The 24,750-nt window shown below is 36.3% G+C and overlaps 1 protein-coding gene across 2 annotated transcripts in view; it reads right to left on the reverse strand.

Moving 5' to 3' along the window:
* CRPPA (CDP-L-ribitol pyrophosphorylase A) overlaps positions 1 to 24,750 on the reverse strand; it is a 109,519-nt gene that overhangs the window by 76,478 nt on the left and 8,291 nt on the right. For both annotated transcript variants that reach the window (XM_083860647.1, XM_083860646.1), the window contains exon 3: positions 7,633 to 7,782. In XM_083860647.1, the coding sequence (XP_083716773.1) occupies positions 7,633 to 7,782 (150 nt within the window). The remainder of the gene's footprint in view (positions 1 to 7,632; positions 7,783 to 24,750) is intronic.

Below are 24,750 nucleotides of genomic sequence, written 5' to 3' on the forward strand. Positions count from 1 at the left end.
ATATCTGAAGACCAAATGCCTTTTCACTGCCAGAGACAGCAAATTTCACCCATGGAGTGGAAGCTTTGCACCAGTGCCGCAAACAGTTCCAAGAGCTAATATGTGAATTTGCAAAGTTCTTTGAGATCCTACAGGATGAGGAGTGACATAAAATGGAAGTAATTATCCCATTAGCAAAAACCCTTTTTTTTTTTTTCTTGTGCAAGGCATTAGAATCTCTCCAAACATTCTTGTGGCAGAATTTAATTAGGGCAAGGTGGGGATTTCAGACAATATCCTGGCTCTACCATTGCACCAAAGAACTAATCAAGTACAGAGCTATCTAAACTAGCACAGTTTTCTCCAGACCACCAATCTAGCTTCACTTTTTGAATAAAAGAAAGCATTACTGACAAAATTTCTTTCACCATATTTACCCTGAAAAGTATTCTTCAGGATTGGGTAGGCTTTAAGCATAGGAAAAATTATTTATTCCTCTGGGCTTCTCCATGGCAAAGTTTTCAGGGTAAAAAGATGTCAGATGAAATAGCAGATCTCTCTGGAAAATATCTCAGAGCTACAACCCGCTGACTATACAAATTAGAATATTCATTTAGGTGAGGTTGACAACCCTGTAGTTAAACAACAGTCTGCATGGATCAGCCTGACAACGAACAGAGAAAGGCAGAACCTCTGCAAAACGGCATTATTAAAAAATTAGCACCATAGCAATTTTGCATCAAAACAAGAAAAAATTACTAGCTTTTGGCATGCAATGAGTGGAATAGAACTCAGGTTCTATTGAAGTTCCAAATAAATTATTTTTTTAAAATGTGACTAAAACAAGTCATAAAATCAAAGCTGAAATGGACCACAACAATGAAAGGGTACTGTTAATAATGTGAAACTTCTCATTTTCTTCTAACATTTAGGAGTATACAAATTTCCCTCTCAAACCATCATATCTAAAATCCTAATGACCTATGAACAAATCAGAAAGGCTTCCTTTTGTAGATTATTTCATATGCTTAGATTGTACATTTAAAAGATCACAGATATTTGCCCTCTCCATACAAGTAGTATACAGATAATTAAAATTAGGGCTAGGAATTTCAAAAAACCATTCAGCTGAGTACCCAGCTTACTTGGACCAACCAAGTAGGTAATTACACTAAAACTGTAATTACCTGTTCTATAGGCAGATGGAAGAATACTGCCTTTAGGACTCCATACAAAGAAGAACATTGGTTTGTAGTACTGTCTTCATACAAATCATACTAAAAGATTACTACTAGTCTAGCCAGCTCTTGCCTAATTCACAAATCACTTCTTTATTCAGTATTTCAGAATACCTTTAATGAGAAGGAAGGAAATCTATAGCTATAAACTGGAATGCAGATTTAGGACAAATACAATAATGATGTTATATGACATATACTTATAAGTCTTGAACATAGAACTATAAACTACAAAAGTAAAGTGGGTGACCAGAGCCTGGGGATGTGGAAAAGGAAGCAGACCTACACACACATACAAACACAGAGCATACAGAAAATGCAAAATCCATTTGAATAAGAATGAAATTAAATGATCATCCTTACAAGACAATATACTTAATAAAAGATTCCTGATGCTTTTTAAAAAAAGACAAAGGTCAAGAAACAATCCAGTGCAACTTAGGCTAAAATTTATATATTTTATGCACTATTTGTCATATGTTTAAAACAATGGTGATCTCTTTTTCAGTGCTTTTACACTACAAAAATGAACAGCTCTGACCCATATCACTAATTCATGATGGAACAGAATCAGACAAAAAAAAATTATGCCCAAGTGAATGCTTACAGGATATAAAATATTAAGTTGGCCAACCCTGGTGACAACTTACATGCCTTCATATACACAAAGTTTCATGTTTGGTGAACGTTAAAAATAAAAGTTGAGGCGTCTTGAAGATTCAAGTATCTTTAGTCTTGACAAGGGGATGAGTGGTGTTTTTTTTCAGGATTCCAGCACTGGAATTAAATGCCCAAATTTTGTCTCACTTACATCTTAATCCTTCAGTACTTTTTCTGAATCTGACCCTTTCTTCCAAAGTTGCCAAGGTTTTAGTCAACAATTTGTCTACTACCGTTCATCTAATCGCTTGTTGCTCCTGGCAATAATAATTTGACAGACATTGATGTTTTTAACAAAGAATGAAGCCACAGGAAAATCCCCAAATCAGTCTAGACATTTTGCCTCGAAGGACTTTGCCTGACCTATGCCAAAATATTGCTAAACTCCTACAGCTGACTCCACTTCCCTGCTACAGAGGATATTAAAATGCTTTGCACATGTTTGAAAAAGAATCTCAGTAATGTTGTGCCCTTTCAAAAAGTACTTTAGAAGTTTACAAAATCCACATGGAATACACTCCCTATTATTTACATACAGAAAAGACAATACTTAGAGCAAATACTCTTACAATGGCCCTAACAATAGCCAACTTCCTTTCTTACTCTGGCAAAATCTTCCCTGAACATTTCCAGGAGTTTGTTAGAGGAGAACCATTTTAGGATTTCCTTTTCTGCTACTAATGACCAGGTTGGACAGTTTGCAGACTATCTCTTCTCCCCATCTCCACCCAATCTGTGGACATTTTGCAATGAGATTTTGGGGGAGTGGAAGGACATCTGCCTCCAGAATTCAGCATCCAAGTATGTGCATGATTCTCTCTGGCACACTATTGTTTTGTATCTTGTTATTACTATGTTTATATATAGCCATTCCCTCCTATGCAGGCAGATGCTGTAATGGCCCATAAGTAAATGTAATTGCTTAGTATTCAAAGACTGGTTAATGTTGGCTATGAACAGATACACTAATTTAATGTAGTCCCAAAAAGTACCAATCTCTAGACATTTTCCACACAGATTAGATAGAATCCCTAAAATCAGACTGATCTGTGTGGATATCTATAAGGAGGTTATAGACATGAATCAGAGAAATGTCTCTAAACGTGTTGAAGCTCATTCTTCTTCAATGAGTATTCCTGCTTCCTGTTGCCTTTTTTTTTTTTTTTTTTTTACTTCAGCTTCACTGTTCTGATTAGCAAAATATGAACTCCCATACTCTGCAAGAGGTCTACTATCAACAAATGATTAAACTAACCATGTAGGTAATACAAACACCCCACCCTCCCCAAAAAAGTGTGTATTTCTTGCAGTAAATTTACACAGGCACAGCAGATCTCAAAGAAAATTGTAAGATAATGTTTAAATAATCAGCAGGGGAAAAAAAACGTATCTTTTTTTAATATAAGATTCTTAAAAAGCTATCCTTTAATTTTGAACTAATGATCAGACTTTGCCATAGCACACACATATGGAGGATTCCAGCAGAACCTAACATGTCCTGCTCTTTTTTCAGCTGTTTGTGGCTATTCCCTCTCACAGGGTTCTTAGCTTCCCTGGACTGGTGGTATTGGTGAGCAACTCTCTGGTATTCCCCACATTCATGCTGACAATTCCTTAACCATTGTATCATCTTACCAGGGCTGTTTGTTTGCATATCTGATATAGAAACTGGTCAGAATCTTCTACCTACCACTCCTCTTCTGCTTCCATTTTTGGTTGTTTCTCTTCCAGATCATGAAAGGGTAAAGCTTTCTAAATGTTCTGCTACCTTTCTTGCTTTAGCAGATACATTTCAAGTGTTCAATGCTTTGAGTATTTCAGCCTTTATATATTGTGGTTGTGTTGCTTTGTACAGAACATGACATGACACAAGAAGATGCTTTGTGTTAAAGACAAAAAACCTTTGAGATCTTTGTGCATTTCATAATATGTCAAAAACAAGTATTACAGAAATCAGTCCCAGCCTACTCTGATTAAAGGAAAATAGTAGTCTACCTGACTTCCTGATACTCTAATTCTTTTAAAAGGTACTGCTCCAGGGAACACTTGACTTCTGGTAAGTGAAGTCTTTCCCCCATCTCCTCCCAGGCTTGCAGGATCATACTTCACATTTGTTCCTATTTAAATTAAGAAGTGGAACAGAAACATGAAACTACCTTAAGCAAAAATGAACAAGTCTGGTCTAACAATCTATTCCTTATTTTCTATCTGTGGAAGGGGTGGATTTTCAATTAACACTTTCCTGATTTTCCTTTGGATTAATAAAAATAGAAAAGAAACACATATTTTTAAAGATCAGGAATTTGTTACTAACATAACAAAATAAAAATAATTTTTAAAAAATGCAATTGGCTGATTTTGTCCCAGGTAGTTCAGAACTTAAGTAAATCATGGATTCTGCCATTTTTTTACAACTTTTTCAGAGATTTTACTAGTTATTAGAGATTTGGTTTTTTGATTTTAAAGTTTTTAATTTGTCCATTAATGTGGTTCACTACATTCAGCAGAAAATGAGAACTCACAAATTAGGACATGCCACAACTAAGAGTAGTGATGCAATGTCACATTTATTCCCTTAACAAATCTATACGTCCTTTTACCGAAAATCCCAAGGAAAAATCCTGGCTAACATAAAGCCTCCCACCTGCAAGATACACACACACTGTAAATACAGTTCTTTCTCCCCTTGCTGTTGTTTGCATTGGTCTCTTGTCTACCCTCAGCTAGATACACATCATACAAATAAAAGTTGTAAACATTTATAAAAAAGTTGTAACTTTTATAAATTTTATAAATGTTAGAAATTGTGTAAACTTGAAAGTTAATAGTTATGAAGTCAGAAGTCTTGACATCATAATAGTTAAATCAGAAAATAACATACATCTGAACGAAGATATGTTTGGAATATGTGTTTTAGGCAACAGGGAAGACGTAAGACTGAAAATTAAATTAAATGCATCACAATGAAATGCAGGTGAACAACCTGGCTGAATTCCTCAAAATCTGTCCTGGATTTTTGGTGCCAAATGTAAAGGGAATTCCCTGTAGTACACACATATTTTAAGATACTATTTCAATCAATCTTTGGTATTAGTACATAAAATTAATTAGGAGGAGTTTTAATGGAGCCTGTATTTTTCCACAAATCATTACTTTCATTTTTTAATTTGAGCAAGGAATGAAAAATGTTTTCTGAGGAAATTACTTAATTTGGTAAAGATCATACAAATATATTTTTTCATATTTTAACAGTGTTAATACCTTATTCCATTCTAGTTCTAGATAAATTTAAAACAGCAATAAAAGGAGAAGGAGCTCTAGTCTGCTCTGCCCAGATTGCTACCAGATAAGAAGAGACAAGAAAGACTGCAGATAGCAAACCTCTAAGGGTCAGATAACTGACCTTTAACTGAATTTCACAACTTTGTGGTCAATATATTCAGAGATCTTACATTCACAAACATATCTGGAAGTAAGCAGTCTAAACCTATCTATTCACATCAGATGGCACATTTAAATAGAGATGGAATTTAAAAGCAGTACTCCACATTACCTGCAGTGTCACTGAAAAGCATGTGTTACTTGAAGCACTAACTCAAATGGACAGTTTTTTTCCAAGGAATGCATGTTTGACTGTTGTTTTTCCCCACACTGTTTTTGCATAAAGGTCACAACTGTATAAAACACAGAGGCATGGGATCACAATCCCAGACAGAGTCAGCCAAAATGAATTCCATTCCCAGCTTCATGAATGACTTACAACATGAGTAACAAAATTATTTTCTCTTCTTTGTTCAACTGTACAATGATAATTACCTTCACCAGGCTCCGGAATCGATTATGGATATGTTAATATTCAGGAAGCATCATAAGCTGCATCTATTTCTACAAAAATCTGTCCTACAGTAGCTTGACTAGGTTTTCCAGGGCAACGATTATCTGTCTTTTTTTATTTGTTTGTACAGTTCCCTGAACAATAGGGTCTTAATCCTTGACTTGGACAGCTAGACACCATTGAAACATAAATAATTAGGAAACAATATGAGTTGAGAGATTTTAGCAAAGTGTTATACTTCCCAAGGGTCCAGGCACAGAGCATTAAAATGACCAGAATTTAGCCAAAGCAAAGGAAACTGGGGACAAGAAACCATAGCCTTGGTTGCTTCTAACAACTTTGGTGGCTTGTTCTTGAAAGAGCAGGGATACAAAAAAGAAGACTGATGGAATGCATATGTGGGAAAAAAATCTCTATTCAGAGGAGCACAGGAACTGTAAATATAGTTGTCTTTTGAGTGAGGCATTTAGGGCAAGAGCTTTTTATGTATTTGCCAGCTCTACCGTATTTGCAAATTATAAGCAAACACAGTAGAAAAACTACTGGGTTGTTTGGGGGATGAGGGGGAAGGTGATTGCAAGAAACAGAACATAAACATGCAATTTGCCAAAAGAGACACATGAAAAAGGGTTGTATAACCAACAGCAGCAGTTGTGTCTTGAGATGTGTTCTTATGTACATAGAGGCTGCATTTCTTACAAGTTTACCCACCACATTCAAGGTTGAATCTCAGAAGTATCAGCTGTGTGTCATATACTAAGAACAACCCCCTGCTTCCTATCAGAAGCAAAAAAGTTGAAGCCAGTCCAATCACTTGAGTAGCTCTCCATTTTGGATAGTCCTCCATCTTCAGCATCTAATATCTTCAAGTATCAAGCATAAAGGCTATGACACGGAATTTGTGCCAACATTTCTAAGGAAAACAATTACTGAACAATTAAGTAACAGCTTCTTCATTGCCTGTCCTCACATTTTTCTGTTGTTAGTGACTTCTAAGCTTTGTACTCTCTGAAAGTGAGTATCAGAAACTTGGGCTAGTTTAGAATTGAAAGACTTATGAGGAAGCATGACTGTCAGCATTAACATGAAAAATAATTCTTTCCAAGTGACAAATGAAGAAATGCTCTGCTTCCAGTCAGTCTGGAAGATACCTGGAGGACAGGCAATTTCCACAAGGTGATGAATGAAAAGGAAGTAGAATGTTAAGGCAAAAGGCTGGAATGTTTCCAGTAAACTGTGAATGCAGGGTGGGGCAAATGAAAGCAGTCTTCAGGGCAAATTAAGGCAAAAGAGTCAGGGTTTAATACATTACTCACAACTTTAATTTTCCTGAATAAAGTTAATGTCAAAGCAATATATTAGGGAAAAAATGAAAAATTACAAGAAAGACAAGTAAACATTATTTTCAGCCACTAATTAAAGAATATATAATACACATGCAACAAGAAACAAAATAAACATTTCTGTAGATGTAGTAAGTTATACTATCTCAGTATTTTAGAACAGCCTGTATTCCACTAAATTACTATAAAATGTCATTATTACACTGTGCATTCAAAACGCTTTGATACTCTCAGTCAACAATACATACTTTATGTAGACATCTAACTTTAAATATATAAACCCAGTCATTTAAGTAATTTATTCAATGCACAATACAAATTAAAGCAAATTTGTCTTTCCAGCCATTTAGACCCATCACCCCTTCTTGTATTTGAAAGTTAACTCACCAAAAATTTGAATAAATTAGAATGATAAGGCTTTTATGAAAGTTTCAGAAGTTATATACATACAGTTTGATGTGATCAGAAAGAGGTGCTGAAACTCTATTCTTGAAAGATGAGAAATAAACTGACCTTTTTGTTCTTTTTAACTAAAGTAAATGGGAAAAAAAAGTCTTAGAAAGTCTTAATGTCTTACCTGTTGGTATGCTTCATAGATTATATCAAACAAGAAAGCCTGAGGCATTTCACTTGCTCTGTACCTGGCACGTTCCAGTGAGTGGTCCAAGCAGCCATCAGCAGCAGAGGCAATAACAGTAGAAACTAAAGGACGGATTGCTCCTGCTGCCTGTGGAACAAAACACAATGAGAGACCTAAATGTTACTAATATTAATTTATAGCACAAAGCTTTAGTACAAAAAGCTTGAAAATTATCATTTCTCTTCCTTCTTTATCTTGTCTATTTCTCATAATCCGTAAGTCATACTACTTTGTATGAGACTTTCGAGATTAATTAGCAACGGAAGATTGTATAAGAATGCTTTGAGGAACAATTTACAAAAAACAAACAAACAAACAAAAATCTTAAGTCCCTCATAAACATCTACTGCAAATACATGTACATATCATGGTCATTCTTCAGACTTTCTTCTCTATACATAGCAGGCGGTTTCTGTGAGGACAGTTCTAGGCCTATTGGGATAGCAAACAGCAGCAGACACACCTGAGAAGTCTTGACAATCCACAGCACCTATTGCTTTCACAGATCTCAGCTTGATCTAAACAGATCTAAACTGATCAGAACGAAGCTACAAGAAAAGTTTCAGAAAATTGAGCTTGTTCCTCTGTGTTCAATTCACCCTGTGAAATACCAAGTAACCACACTTACCAGTGAAATCAGAGGGAACACAGCACATACATCTGAAAGTACTCAATATCCAGCAGCACTGCGCTGCAGAACAGATATTTAAATGTTTGTATTTCAGTTTCAGTTTTGCTTAGCTTTGAAACTAATTAAACATATACCTTTGATATTTTCATCAATATATAGTATTAAAGATCCATGGCATCTCTGAAATAGAACTCTTCTAAAAGGCTTTAGGAATTTTGATACCAGAAAGTTACCCATGCTTCATCAGTAATTTATGCTCACGTGCTTTGGATGTAGCTTAAACCAATTGGGATAAGAGGGGTCCATACAACAACGAAGAAAAGAACGCAATGGCAGAACACTGCTTGCCAAGTCACAGGGCAAAAATCATGCTCCCCATCAATGCCAACCACTGAGAACAGCATCTTCATGGAGTACTGCTCAATATCATTTTTAAGACTATTAAAAAGAATAACTGATGCTGTTTCAAAATACATGGAATTATCCAACAATTTAAACATAGAAAATCATTCCCAGTGGTGAATTCTGACACTTTTTACTGCAGCCACATATTTTCTGAGGTTTAGTGAATTTTGACACAGAAAAAAATAGGTCCCTTATCCCATACGAGCAATTTTACTCATCTTTGTTGGCAAATCCTGCCCTAATATATGAGTCATGTCCACTCTTAGAAGAATTCTGAGCTCAGATAATCATAAAATGGTAAAAAAAGACAAAAAAGGTTTTGCCTCTCAGAAGAGAAAGAACAAGTTCTCTTCTCTCTTCCTTTTACACTATTAAACAATAAAACAAAGGTGAATGCAGTCAGCATGTTGAGCACTTTATGAGCTCTAAACTATAATTTCTCAGTTCTTTTTTTTTACAGAATTAATACAGAGATGTGAACCAATTTCTCATGCCCAAAGAGTTCTGATTGTATGACCAACTAGGGCAGGGTGAAGGAAGAGAAAAAATTCAAAAGATACATGTGAGATGAGAAATACCTGAACTACTTCAGATATTTGAACTACTCAACATCTGAAAAGCACTTTTTCTTTCTAAGACATGGAAATAGATACCTACACAAAAACTACAGGGAGGAAAATACTAGCATCCAAAGGCACAATGTGGTACAGAAAGATCAGTAAAAAATATGCAATCATGTAAGAACTGTGTGTAAAGAATCTCAAGAAGTCATCTACGCCACCTTCCTGTGCTAGGCAGGATCAATTTTATTTCTGTAATAGAAAAGACAAACTGAGAAAACTAAACACCACTATAATTTTAGTAATATGTCCATGTATTAGATGAGGTGTAAATTTAACAGATGTACTTAGAGCAAAAGCTGTGTATAGCAGAAGTAGAGAGACTAAATTATCTACAACTTGTCCCCTCTCTATTTCCTATGATTCAAGGACATGGATTATTACATCTATATCCCAGCTGCTGGGCATTTGGACTATGTAATTTTGCTCTGCTGTCATATTTTAATTGATCACACACATACACGCACAAAATTATAAAATTAGAAGGTCATGGGAAAAGAGAGAGAGAGCAGCATGCTACCCACAGTTTTTTCTGTAATTAGCTATATATTTGATTTTTTTTTTTTTTTCTGGAACAGTTACCATTCCAGAAAGCCATTTATCAAAAGAGGGTTCCTTAGGCTGATCCAATATTTTATTACAGTTTTTAACAACTCTGTCATGTTACATTTTCAGCATAAAACAGGCTGAAGAATACAATGTGACTTGCGTAACCAAATCTCACAAGTGAAACATGCACTCTGAGGAACAAAAAACCAAACTGCAATTCTAAATAAAATTGAATACTCAGAATTATGTTTTTAAAAGAACTCTGAAACACATTGTTTTCTTGCCATCTGGTTTATTGCACAATAAAAATTATGAATATCTGTATTGGTATCTTTGTGACAATACTGAACCACAACTCCCGCTCTGCTGAGGCCTAGCTCTTCCAAATAATTCAGAAAGACCTAATTTCTACTAAATCCAAATGCAACATTTTTTTTTAAACTCTGCAATTAACTTCTCAAGTAATTGAAAGCTTCACGGCACTTAACATTTAACAAGTGCATTTTTCAAACAACTACAGTTTTCTTTTACAATACCCCATAACTGAGTCCGGCGTGGCAGGCTGAGTTTTTCCCCCTCCCTTCCTTCCACTTCAATAAGAAATCACAAGTTGGGCACAATAAGATTTTTTTTTCTGCAGCAGGTCCACTCAAACTATACCTGACACTGATTGAAAACATTAGATTTAATACAAAGAATAAGATTCATGGCTAACTTCTGATAATGCAAAGGAGAGAAATTCTGTGTATGCAGAAACAGAAGAATAAGCAGTCATTTGATTTCAAAAGCCCCAACCTTTACTCCAGAAAAAGACAACTCAGTCTGTGATTGAAAGCAGAATGGACAGCTCTGGTACATAGTAAATTCAAGAAGTTTCAACTGCTCAGAAAATCTTTGTATGATAAAGAGCTGAAGTCCAAAAGCCCCAAAAGCTGAGCTTGAGCATGCTTGCCAAGGTGCAGCACTGAGTCAATACCTTAAAATGCTGAGACAAGATACAGAAAAACTGATCGTCTGTTTTGCTCACTACTGGCTCACTTTCCACAGGACCTTTCTCTGTCTCACAAACACACATGGGCTCTCTCAACTGGATGATATGACCCAACACAGGGCTGCTTTTAACAACCCAGTGACGCATGAACTACATTAATTCCTAAGGCCACTTTCAGACTGCGTGAAATTGAGACCAAGCAAGGGAAAACACTGGCCTGTGGCCCTGCACTGTTTTCATATGGCACAAGAGAGCTGAGTCCCAAACACAGGAAACTTTGCATCTGCAGTACTGCTGGCAACATCCCTGAGCTGGTATAAGCCAATAGAGCTGCCAAACCCAAGCTGGCTTACACAGACCTCACCACGTATGCTTCTGCTTCCAAAACTGGCTCATTGTATCTCCATTCATGGTCTAGGCATAACATTTGGCAAAAAAAAAGAACCGAGCTGTGAGTTTTGTCTTATATACAGGCCAAAGAGAGGCACACATTTAAGATCTATGGCTCATTCTGCAGTAGTTCTTTCTGGTTAGCACAAACCTCCCCCTACTCTGAAAAGCACAAAGCCTTTCTGAATTCCACCTGGCAGCCTTGCAATGAACTGAATGAACAGACACTTCTTCATTCAAACATTTAAATATTAGTGCACAGTAGAGACAATAATACAATAAGGAAGTATTGTAGCTAAAGGGACTTCTGTCCCTGATAATTATGGGGTGTAAGTGAAGAACACAATCATTCAGCTAGTCCACATCAGTTAAAACAACAAGCATTTTAACCTTTGCAAGGGATTTCTATGTTGTTTTTCGCGGTTATAAATCAGTAACAAAAATTATTTCCACATTAGTAAAAGAGAGTATATACTGAGTTTCAGGTATTTGAATTTTATTTGTTCTAATTTGAGAAGCATTAACTTGCTATTTATGTCAGGAATGCACAAGTACTTGGCCCAGCTCTCAGGCAAGGTTCAGACATGAACTTAAAAATGAATAAAACAAAGAAAACCTGTCCTCATTAAAATTATAAGTATTTGCTAATGTCACTGTAGTTCTAAAAATCTTTTTTGCACTTTGAACTATCACAGCACAAAATACAAATCCTGTGAGTCGAAAGCAAGTGCCTGGGTCTTATACTGACACTTCCCTACTCAAGAGTACGTGTCTTCCTATTTCTAATAATTTTGAGCCAGACCTCAAGTAGGTTCGCTTTCAAGATCATACAGAAAATGCATCATATACCCTTCCTGAATGTGGATATTCAACAGATAGTTAAACTGAATTTCTTTAAATGTCCACCTCACAGCCTTCAAGTCATTCTACTTCAAACGCAGTCAAGCACTAACCTTGGCATGTCCAGGAAATGCTTTTCTTTCCCCCATTTTTGCACATTTTGTTAAATAAATCAGTTAAAGTATCCATATATAAGTGGCCAAGCTCTTAAAATACTGCTTCATAGCAAAACAAATATTGAAACAAATACCACTAACTGGTTAGTTTTCTTTTGCAGACAAAATACTGGAAGAAAAAACAACCTTCTCATCTATGACTTCCTTAAAACAATGCTAAAATGTCCTAAGAATGCCCCTGTCACTTCAGGGGAAGTGACAGATTCCTGTCACTCAGAAGCAAGCTCATCCCTTGATCTGGTGAAACTGAACCCACTTCCATATGGTTTTAGAAACAACAGGCGTCTTTTATGATCCATTTTAAACTGCACAAAACAAAAACATGTACAAAAAGGTTCTAAGTCTTGTGTTCCTTTTTTTGCATAACTGCCTAGACTACAACATTCATTCAACAATTAAAAGATTCAATGGTGATTAAAAAAAAAAAGGTAGAAAATGAAGTGCATGAGGAAGGTCAGCATAACAAGGCATCACAAGCATTTTCAGTATATCCAAGGTGCACCAATCCACCTTTTCACTAAACAGTAACCTATTGTTCTCAGTTTATCACACTTCCACTCTAACAAGAAGTTGTTTAGATGTGTGTGTTCAGTGAATCCATAACCAGGGTGGGCTTTAAGATCAGATAACACAATCAGTTCATGGACTGGTGAACGCAAAAAGTATTAATGACATATTTTATTACAAAATGAAATATGAATTTTTAGATCACAAAAGCTGATACATAACGTAACAACTTGGTTGACATAATACAGTATAGCTTACTTCTACTGAATACTCATAAATAATGAAAATCCTCATTTTATTTATAATAAGGTAATATTAGGTAGTAAAATCCAAACAGAACCCAATAAAATTTTCATAAAGATTAGGGAGGGAGATGGAGCTTTTATCACAAGCAACAAATTATCCAGCTTACAGACATCCAAAACACAGTGCAGCATTCACTCGGGACCAACGCTCCCCACCTATAGCACAACACGCCAAGAACAAATTACCAAAGAGCCAAGAGCTCCAAAAGAGCATGAAAACCAATACACATAGCTGACTTGGTCATTTTGGGCAGCCAATGTTGAAACAGAACAATGCTAAATAGCTGCAAGTCTCCACAAGTTGAATGACAGGGACTGGGAAGGAAAAAAAGTTCTAGTGGCACAAAATCTTCACAAAAAATGTCAGAACTACAATTCCTTTTGTTTTAGAACTGTGTGGTAACAAGTTCAGACAACCACAGATCCTCCAGGCTGGCTCACTAAAAAAAAAGTATGCTATGTCTTTGGCATACTTACCTTGTCCCCAGTAAGCCCCAAGTATTAATGCAGACCCAAAAAGTCCACTCAAACAGCCAGTCTGGAGCCCTCAACTTCAAGCCAGTGGGAATGAGAGTCTAAAACTTTACAGAGCCTAGTCATAAATGAGCAAAGCCTTCCATCTCTCTAACATGTCTTCTTTTCACTTTTTAATTACACCAAAAATACTTTTCTTCTCCATTCATAGCCTGTAAGCCCTGAAATTCATTTTCCCTATGCTATCTTCTCAGCTGTCTAGTAGCATTAAGTAAGTGTATATTTTATGTTTTACTTATTTAATATTTAATTATACCAACTAACAATACAATGTTTTGATATTACTCATGAATAGGCCTGATATGAGACATAGAAAAGCAAGCCTTTGAGTGCTAAATTTAAAAGAATGTTGCTATTCTTAAGCTTTTATATGTTTTCTCAATATTCATATTTATAAATTTTAATTCTTTATTCAGACTTGTTTCCAACTTGACAAGCAAAATAGAACTGAAGCAAGACTCACAAATAATTTAGCCACATTGTCTTAGAAAAAATAAACTTGGCTTGCATATATACACTGAAAATAGAAGTACATTAGAAATACATTTTCATCATTTCAAAGCAGCTAACTTCTTTGAAACTGTATGCTGGAGATGGTGGGGCTTGTCACACTTAGTAGGACAACTATATCCATCTTGGAACACCACTAAAGTCAGTTTTATAACTGTGAACTTGATAAACATATAAGCCATTTTATCTTGCTTTTTCATGAAGACAAGGATTGCATTAGGACACTGGTGAACTATGTAACAATAACAATCAATGTTAATTTAGACAAGCTAGGTATCTAACAGTTTACAAATATGTCCTGGAATGGTTTTTGTTGGGTGAAAGACTATTTGCATGTTTCCAAACACTACCATCTCATAAGGATTTCAGTTTAAATTAGGTCTGGCTATGAACCAGCAAAAGAAGCTCAGAATAACTATGATTAATTTCTTCTCATTTTATTCCATGAAACTGTTTCCACATGTTACTACAGGGAAAGTATTCTTTTACACAGATCAAACTACTTTCCAGGAAGGGCATTCACAGCCATCTACAGTATGAAAAAAATACAGAAATAAACACAGTATCTCTGATGCAGGAAACAGGTAGAAACCTGCATTTCTATTCAGACATTTACATTCAAACTAATTGTATCTACAGTAATCAACTTACTTCAGCCACACTCAGTAATTACCATTTAAGTTAGAAGAATTGTCTCTACTGAAAGATTTCTTATTTCAAATTTATCAAACAGAACCTTCAAAGCAAAATTCAAAAACTTAATTATCAGATTAAAATATTTCACATATTTAAGAGGATGTTCTTTTCAGCTTTCTTCTATGTCTAATAAAAAAGGCATATAACCATTTTTGTAAAATAAAGCAATTAGATAATTACTTCTAATGAACATTTAAGGCATAGCATTAAAATACCATATCTTAACCTTATCTTCTTATTATTTTTTGGTTTGTTTGGTTTTTTTATTTTGTATCCAGCTCCTACCTAGGACTACTTTTTTTCTATAACCAGGAGTCTTAATCTACGAAAAATTTTCTGATTCCAGTGCAGAGATGGAAGAATTAGGGTACTTCCTCCTCCAATCTACAGAAATCCTAGCAAAACAACTCTATTTCAATGAACAGGATGAAGGCAGAAACAAAGTCATGACACAAACCATAAGCCACCACGCCTATACAGAAGTGCAGTTGAAAACAACAATTCAACTACACAAGGAAAGTTTTCTAAAATTAGGTGTGAACACTTGTTCAAGCCCAAACTAGCCAAGCTTCCAAAGTGAACTAATACAAGCCTGCACATAGTCCTCAGAGTTCATAACCTCATTCTTCACCCAGAACCCACCTACTTTCTGGATAGTAAGGCAAGGCAGTAGTTTGGTTGCATGGTTTCAACTCAAACCTGTCACCATCTGTCCCCATAACTCATTCTGTAAATGTTGTGTCCAAAAGGACCCCCAAACCAGCTGCACACTTCTCTTGAAGGACCTGACACAGCATGGAGTCAATCAGGACTACAGGACAAGCAAGATGACTCAGTAAAGAAGAGCGCACCACAATAAAGCTAGAGGTATTCTCATTAGCATGCAGAAACATAAATTTGAGTCCAGGGCATAGCATACTTCACCCACACTCACACCCAGACTCTCCCACGTAGCATAGACATAACTTATGTGACTGCGCTGTGGTGGAGCCAGGATTCCTTCTACCTATTCCTTCTACTGACAAACAATCTGCAACGTGGGCTGTGTATCTATTAGAAATTAAGTCTGAAGAAAAAGGATTACCTTCTTTCTGCAAGGGTATTTTCTGCCTGTATATTCTTTAACAACAACAACAACAAAAATCTTAAATTATCTTATTTTGATATTTGTTGGAGAAAAAAGCCAAAAAACAAAATTCATAATCCTTACGGCTATGGCATGTTTGATTCTCATTAGTGAGCACTAGAATTTCTTTTATGTAGGCAGTATCACCAGCCATTGCAATTTCAGCTATCTTGATACATTTGCACTGGCAGCTTTTAATTGCCCAAGGACAGAATTGGTTGAAATGTTAAACAAGCCTAGTCTTACATAGATATTAAACCTAATCATCAGCTAGACAAAAAGAAGGTTAATTAGAACACATGTAGGGAGTTTTGAACACTAGGAAAAAAAAGCTTGTATGCTAAACTTCACCTAATTTCCTTAAAGTCTGTTTACCCAGCTGGCTAGAAGCAACAGTCAAACTCACTAAAATTGGGCACATGTTAATCTTAAACCAACACCAGGAAGGAAGAAGTTATAATTGTGTTTATTCCTAGCTGAAAGAGCAGGAATGTTTAATCAGAAATTTAATACACACTTTGATCCAATGTTAATGAGCTGACACTATGTTGTACATTGAAATTACTTCAAAGACAGAGGATGCCTTAAACAAATGTAATGTATATTTATGACACTGTTTAAGAAAAAGAAAACATTTCTTCTAATGAGGTCACCTTTATCAGAATATACTATCTGAGTAACTGGGGATAGCATATGTACATCATGACATGTCAGAGCCCCAATTAGCTAGAGCAAACTACGGAAGACAACAGCAACTGTTGCTCAAAAATTAAGACTGCACATGTTCTTTTTTACATAATTTCTGTTCTTTTGTATTTAAAGCATTTACTTCTAAGCATCAGTAAATATTATTTTTGTATTATCAAACACACGCTAAATTCTAAATGTTATTCTGTAGAACAAATAAGATTTCTCAGAGAAAATAGAAAAGATTCCCCTCAAAAAAACAGAATAATAGGAATATAAATAATAATTTTTAAAAAAAGTAGATGTTTAAAGTAGAGGAAAGAAGCAGAACTAGATGTATCACAGGCTGCAATTTTTCAACACACAGCACTGAAAACAAGCTCAAAAATGTACCACAAGTGGAAAAGAAGCAAAACCATGTACATATGCACTAAGGAAAAGAGAAGAGTGGTACTGCAAACAACGATACAACGTTTATGTGAACATTTGATTTCATATTAAAATTGTATTTAAAAAAAGAAAAACAGATTGAAAGTAAGTCGTAAGAATGTCATTTATTTTGTTCTTGTATCCTGAATTACTGACATAAATTTTTAAAACAACAAAGCATAAAATTACAAAAGTTCACAGGATTAAACCAATATATACATTTTTAATGTGTCATACAAAATATATAGCATTTCTTCTAGATTCTTTATCTGTGCATTCCTTGTGAGAATTCAAGAATGGTCAAGGAAGTTAATGTTTTCCATAGATACAATAGTACATTACATAAAATATATTTTGTCATATTATTAGCCAAAACAATATGACATAATACCTTAATCAATATATTTAACTTTTTTTTTTTTTTTTTTTTTTGTCACAGTGCAATAACTGGAAACATTTAACAACATGGTCTTATTTAAAAAGATTTTTTTTTCTTCTAGATATATTTTTTAAAACATTTTAAAGTTCGGTAAAGGGTCTGTATAATGGTACTAAAGATCTACATTAAGTATATGATACACACCATACATGGCCATCCCTCACCTAAGGAGCAGCACATGCTGGTGCAGTTTCAAGACTTTCTTATGACCTTTTTATTCTTTTCAGTTGTAAGCAATAGTTGTACATTACACACAATTACAATGGATTCTATAAGATGTATAATTCAGTCTAAGCAATTCAAATATTTCAAAGCAAATCACATGGCCAGCAACCCACCATCCATTTTCCATATTCTTTGAAGCATTTTAAATCATACTTACAGCTTTACATTTTGGCATTCATTCGACATAACTGACAATAAGACGAGGTACCAGAACTTTCTTGTTCTAACTCGTGCTATACCACAAATCTAAGCTGCAAAATTTAAACAAAAGCTCTGCTCTAAAAATTAATGAAGCATGAAAACAATAATTTTTGCCACTAAAATTAACATGATTGCTTATTTTACTTTGATTGCATAGTATTACCTTGCACTAACAAGTAATGAAGCACAACTTACAGTCAGAAGGACATCTTTCATACCCCAAATACTGATTTACATTGCAAAAAGCTATCAGTGAGTGTGCACTCTGCCACAAAGGATTTTGCGTATTACAGTAAACCAATATAAGGATAAGTTAGCACTTGTATTCAGCAGAGCAGAAATCCTGATGCAACTGCTGCATGAGTTAAAATTGTTTTTAGGGGGTTTAGACTTTAAGAAGAATATTTTTTCTCTAGACAGCGTGCATCATTAAAAAATCAACATCATGGTGGGAAGGCTACTGATCCACTGCATATCATTTAACACATGATTTGCATCATTTCATGAAGAAGAAAAAAAAATCTCAATGTGTTGTAGGAAGACTCTTGCACAATTTAATCAATCAAATGCAAAAGTGCAGTATTTAATTAGTAACTCTTTTCCCACGCATAAAGTCCTGAGCAACCAAACCCCACAGGCACTAGAGATTGTGGTCACACAGTGCCCTAAGCAACTCTGCACTTGCTTATCAAATGCCTTTGCCTCATGAACTTGCTCAGCTGCTTCTCTCAGAACTGCTTGTGCTTCTCCTTGTAGGAAACCTCAGACTCAAGTTTCTTTCCCTTACCACCCGCTAAATTTAAAATTTCAAGTCACCTCTTTATACAGGCTTCATCTAACACTTTCTGTTATCAAGGGCCTTGTAAAATGGATCATTACACCTTACCATGTCAGTTTGGCTCATGTAATGACTTTAATACATGTATTTGTGGATTTAATACCTCACAAATTCTCTCCTACATGCTCCTGGGCTCCTCAAGGCAGTTTTAGTTCTTTCTGTACTACAGCCCACTTACTTCTTGGAAACAGGAGGATAAGCACAGAACCAGTCCAGCAAACTATTACAGCATATGAAACAGGCCAAGTTATCTTTCAGAAGCTTCACCTAACCTGCAGGGCTGGTGTTGTCCTTGCCACAACCACCCAGATTACAAACTCAACCAAAATGCAGCTGAGAATATTTCTGCTTGAAAACCCAGATAATCTTTCTTTCCAATGCAATATTTGGTGCAAAGGAGTAAAATTTGCATGCCCAATCCTTAGTCAGAGAGGCATGGCTTAGAACCTCTTCCAGACCTTGATAGAATCATCCAAGGCCTTTATTCAGCTTCTCATGCATGCTGGACAAGATTTCCCTTATTTTAAGGAACTATTCTTTAAACCTTTTATCTGCTGCAGGAAGGAGAAATCTGAGTGCTAAATAGACTTATCTTTGCTAAAGGCTGCCTCATTTCCCAAACATAATAATATAGATTTTAACTAGCCTCAAATAAACAGCAGTATCGTATGTCATTTCTCTAAATTTAGAGTACATTTTATAGACATTACATAAAAATGACCCCAACAACCACTTAGGTACAGGAAACTATGCTCAAAATTTATTTTCAGAATAAACTAACCCTATCTAAAAAAAAAAAAGGAAGGCAAAAAAATGTGCGTAGACATCCAGAAACTAAAAAGTGGTGGATTAAGCTGCCTTTTAAAAATACTAGTTGTGTTAGTACTAGGCTGGTTCTGTTAGTACAACACACAAATGGTGCCAAGCAAAAATGGACATTATAATTTAAGTTTCTGACTATGAATTATGTACTTCATTTGGGTGAGTTGCATCCTCCATAATAAATACAGCAAATCATCTAAGGCACTTAAACTGGGAAATGACAGAGCTGTTTTTCCCCTTACCAATGCCCTCCCACCATCAAACATTACCCCTTGTTATGACTAAGACTACAAGTATTTACCAACAATGCATTAGTTTTCCATTCAACACAGAAAACAATTAACAACTTGGCTGAAAATGTTTTAATTTCTATGGGACCAAAAATGCCATAAGCTATGGAAACATTGCTATGCTTTCAATAATTATCCATTAAAAAGGAAAAATGCACTGCATAACTCGTTTTCGTACAACAGCAAAACCACGCTTAATTTCATCACACATTCAGGGCTGCTAAGGAGATCTTGATCTTTACAATAATGTAGAATCATAAAATAGTTTGGGTTGCAAGGAACCTTAAAGAGTCATGTAGTCCAGCCCTGCTGCAATGAGCACAGACGTCTTGAACTCTGAGTGAGATCAGGTTGCTCAGCCTTGTTCAACTGGACCTTGACTGTTTCAAGGGATGGGGCATCCATCATCTCTCTGGGAAAACTCTCCCTGTGTTTCACCACCTCCACTGTAAAAAAGTATTTGTCTCTATCTAGTCTGAATCTACTCTTTTTTAGTTTTAAATCATTAATGTCCCCATCTTTCATATAAGCCCCCTTCAAGTACTGAGAGGCCAGAATAAGGTCTCTCCAGAGCTCTCTTGTCCAGGCTAATCAACCCTAACTCTCTCAGTCTTTCATCATAGGAAACGTTCAATCCATATGATCTTTTCTGTGACCCTCTGCTGGACCTGCTCCAATAGGTCCGCATCTTTCTTGTGCTGAGGGCCCCAGTGCCAGACACAGTACCCCAGGTGGGTTCTCACAAAAGTGGAGTAGAAGGACATAAACACCTCCCTGGACCTGCTGGCCACACCTCTCCTGGCCCAGAACACAGTTGGCTTTCTGGCTGTAAGTGCATACTGTTAGCATATGACCAACTTTTCATGCACAAGTACCCAACATCCTTTTCTGAAGTGTCCTCTCAATCCTTTCATCTCCCCAGCCTTTACTGATACAGGAGCTTGCACTTGGCCATGTTGAACCTCAGCATTCACACAGGACCACTGTTTGAGCTCGTCCAGGTCCCTGAGCACGGCATCCACCCCTCAGGCATATCAACCACACCACTCACCTTGGTGTCTTCTACATATTTGCTCAGGGTGCACCTGATCCCAGTGTGCCTGCAATCAATGAAGAAGGTATTAAAGAGTACTGGTCCCAGTATGGATCCCTGAGGGCCACCACTTGCACCAATCTCCAGCTGGACATTGAGGTGTTAACCATTATCCTCTTGATGCAGCCATCCAACCAATTCCTCCTCCACTGAACAGTTCACCCATCAAATCCTTCTTGCTCCAGTTTAGAGAGGAGATTGTGGATGATTGTGGCTAGAGGGGAAACGAGAGAGGCAACATCCATAGCTCTTCCTTGTGCCACTAATGCAGTCGCTCCATCATGGAAGACCACTAGGTTGGTTTAGCAGGAAAAACTTGCCCTTGATAAAGCCATAATGCCACTCTAATCCCCTCCCTGTCCTCCATATGCCTTAGTAAGCTAAGAGCATATAGGTCTTAAAATGCTATTTTATTCTCAAATTGATGACTAACACCCCTACAATTCATTAATAATTATTTTTACACTGACATTAGTCACTCTCCTAAAGTACAAAACTCATTCCATTCACGTCAAGATGGTAATAGTAATAGGTCATCAGTTCTTGATTCTGTTTTTGCACAGGGGTCTCGCAGGACAGTGAAAGCCCCACAAAATGCCAAGCATACAATGAAAGCAGAACTTCAGAGAACAGAAGGCACAGAACTCTGAGGCAGAGGATAACTCCACTATGGTGTTGTGTTATTTAGGAGTTGAACTGGAACCTAGATCCCAATAAGCCTCTCCAGTGGAAAGGCCACTTGGGGAAACTCAGGCAAAGCAGTCAAGCTCGCACATCCACACACCCCACGTGGCTGGCACAGCCAGGAGAGGCAGAAGGCCTTGACACCAGTTCCAGCAGGTTTGTTTCCAGGAGCCGAAGGGAGACCCAGAGTCAAACGCACTAAACGTGTGCCTGTCTCAGCTTAAGTACAGGGTTTGGGAATGACCTTGAGGCTGAGGGGGCAGAGCAAAGGGCAGGTAAGGTCAGTATTCCATAGGGGAGACAGGGCCGGTCACCAGGTCCCACAAGCAATGGAGACACACCAAGGAAAGGACAAACCAAAGAGCATTGGGGAGGGAGGAACCGGGGCAAACCGTGTGTGCAGAGCATCATTGGGAAGTCCCTCTCTGAGGCTGGGCAGGTAACTATGGTCTGTCCTGCCAAGGCCAGACCATGGGTATTATGTTGAGGGGCTGCAGGGATTCCACACTTCAGATGACTGGCTGTATAAATATAATCTTGTCACTGATGCAGCCTTTTCAGCTGGCTAAAATCAGTCTTTGAATATAACAAAGAGGACAAAGACAATGTGTAAAATAGTCTATATAAGGCAAAACCATAGGAGATAAGAAAATAAAAAGATAATTGCTCCAGAAAAAAATTGCAAGGAAAGGTCGGAGAGGGCAGAACCACTCCATCATTCTGTTCCCATTCAAGTACACCACACCAGCTCATCTTATTTACCCACACAAGCCTTTCTTTACTGTCAGTGAAAAAAAAAGAGGTGGGTTTTGGTTTGCCACCCAAGTTTTGCTAATGTAACTCAGCAAGCATAGATAGCAAAGTAAGGGGGTGAAACAACAGGATCCACAGCGGTCCATGTTTTCTGCTCTAGTCTTCCACTACAGCAAGAGTGATAATGGCAGCATGAGAGGAACAGACAGAGCACAACAAGTAGTGTTTTCTGTCTGGGGTATTATTTTGACTGACTGCCTCTGTGAGTAGGAGTTCACAAGACTGAGTAGCACTGTACAGTTGTATTGGCATGTAAGTTTTGTTCAGGTCCTTGCTAAAGCTCAGAATAAAGTAATGATGTTAGACAGCTTCCAGAAACCAGCTTTTAAGAATGCCATTTTGACTTAGTCCTTTCAATATAACATACTTTACTTTCAAGTCTAGTTTATGTTAACTAGAAAAAAACTTTGGATGTGCCTTCTTTTTGTAAACTTTCAATACCAGAACTGACAAGTTCCCCCTCACCTTCCTGATTTCTTTTTCATGTAAGCATTTTTCATTTTAGTTATGTTGTTTAAAATGCAATTTTGGCAATGAGATATTGCTAGAGGCTTTGGACCGATGCCTTCTGAAGCTTCCACTTTTCCCAACTTTTACTGGCTATAAAGAATTTGTTTCTAGAAACATATAATTTTAATTGCAAAATTACCCCCAAAACATAAATGGAATTTAATTGGTTACAAAGTAATATTTTGACATAATCAAGGAGTTGTTTGGGGGGGGGTAAGGTATAATTTATTAGTTCTGGTTAAGGTACACATTTTTATCCCCATAGGCAAATAACAAACTGATTAGTAAGCGTAATAAAGCAGTTTATTTGTCTGAAAATTGGCAGCCAGAAGTGAAACAACCCACTTGATCAATTGCCATTTTAAAGAACATTAAAGCTTCTCATAATTATGTTATCTATAAGGTATGCAGACATATAACAATACAGCATTACCCCTATTAACACAAGTCATTTAATATGATGTTTCTGCCAGGTTTTGTACCTTTCTACATAATGCAAGAGGAAGTAATTACTTTTTGTACTGAAAGATTGAAGAACTGACATTCTTTTAGATATGCAAAGAATTTGACCATAGGAAGAACTAAACATGATAGCTGCTCTGCATCAATTTATTTCTGATATTCAAAACCATTCATACCAGTTTTGAGAAAGTCATAGCTTTCCATTTAATTCTTCAGAATTCTGTAGTTCCCAGGTGGAAACAGTCACCTATCTCTCAGAAGGTGGTTTTCCAATTTGTTACATAAAACGAAATTCTTCTCATGTTCCTTAATTCAATTACTTTGTCAGGTAATATTAATAGCACCCAGACCTTAGAGACCAAGCACAAGTCTCTCTGATGGCCCAGCCTTGCTGAAGTCAGTGGATCTCAGCCAACACAGAAAGCCACCACAGAGCACATAATCACCACACACATTCAGACAAATGTTATGTTATGCAATGGAATACACTATTATACGTGTACATCATCACCTTTTTGAGAGCAAATTATATTTCAGTGATCCAGGTTAGGAAATATTTACCAGTCAGAGGGTCAGATGAACTAGAGTACACTGACTTGAGAAGGCCTGTGGAGAAAGCCGTGGTTCCCCCTACTTTTTTACTTTAAATACCTTACACTCAATTAAAAAGAAAACCAGGAGAAAATATTATACTAAAATCACAAAACTTTCAAGAAAAAAGTGAACGAGTTAAATTCAAATGAGATATGATACACCTTAACACACAAAGACAACACAAACATATTCAGAAAAATTATTCTCATTTCAATCCAAAACCAGATCAATTAACTCCATTCTTTTACCACTCTCAAAGAATCACATTTAAAACTGATTTACAAAGAGGACTTATTTTAAAGTCTTTGGCAGAGAATAAATTCTGAAATGCTATTTTGTGCTATATGAGAAAGAATTTTAACAAGATTTTTGATCTAACTAAATTTAAGTTTTAATAACTGGAAACCTATGTTCTAGATCACTGAAAACTACAGTAAAGAGTTCCTATTTTATTGCCATTTCTTATTAAGCCTATCTACAAAACTATAGGCCTACTAAGAAAAATCTCGATATATTTAGATCTGCAACAGTGTTCTGAGAGACTTGACATAATTTGATTTTAATAATAAATATTTTAACAAGCTATATATTCCCCTTCTACACTATGAAGGAGTAGGAGCACTAAGAAACACCACAGTTCATTCTTTGGACTCATTATTCCACTGTCAAAGTTGTGAACCACCTGTTG

The sequence above is a fragment of the Zosterops lateralis genome (assembly GCF_965231275.1).
Source record: "Zosterops lateralis genome assembly, chromosome: 1".
Lineage (NCBI taxonomy): Eukaryota > Metazoa > Chordata > Aves > Passeriformes > Zosteropidae > Zosterops > Zosterops lateralis.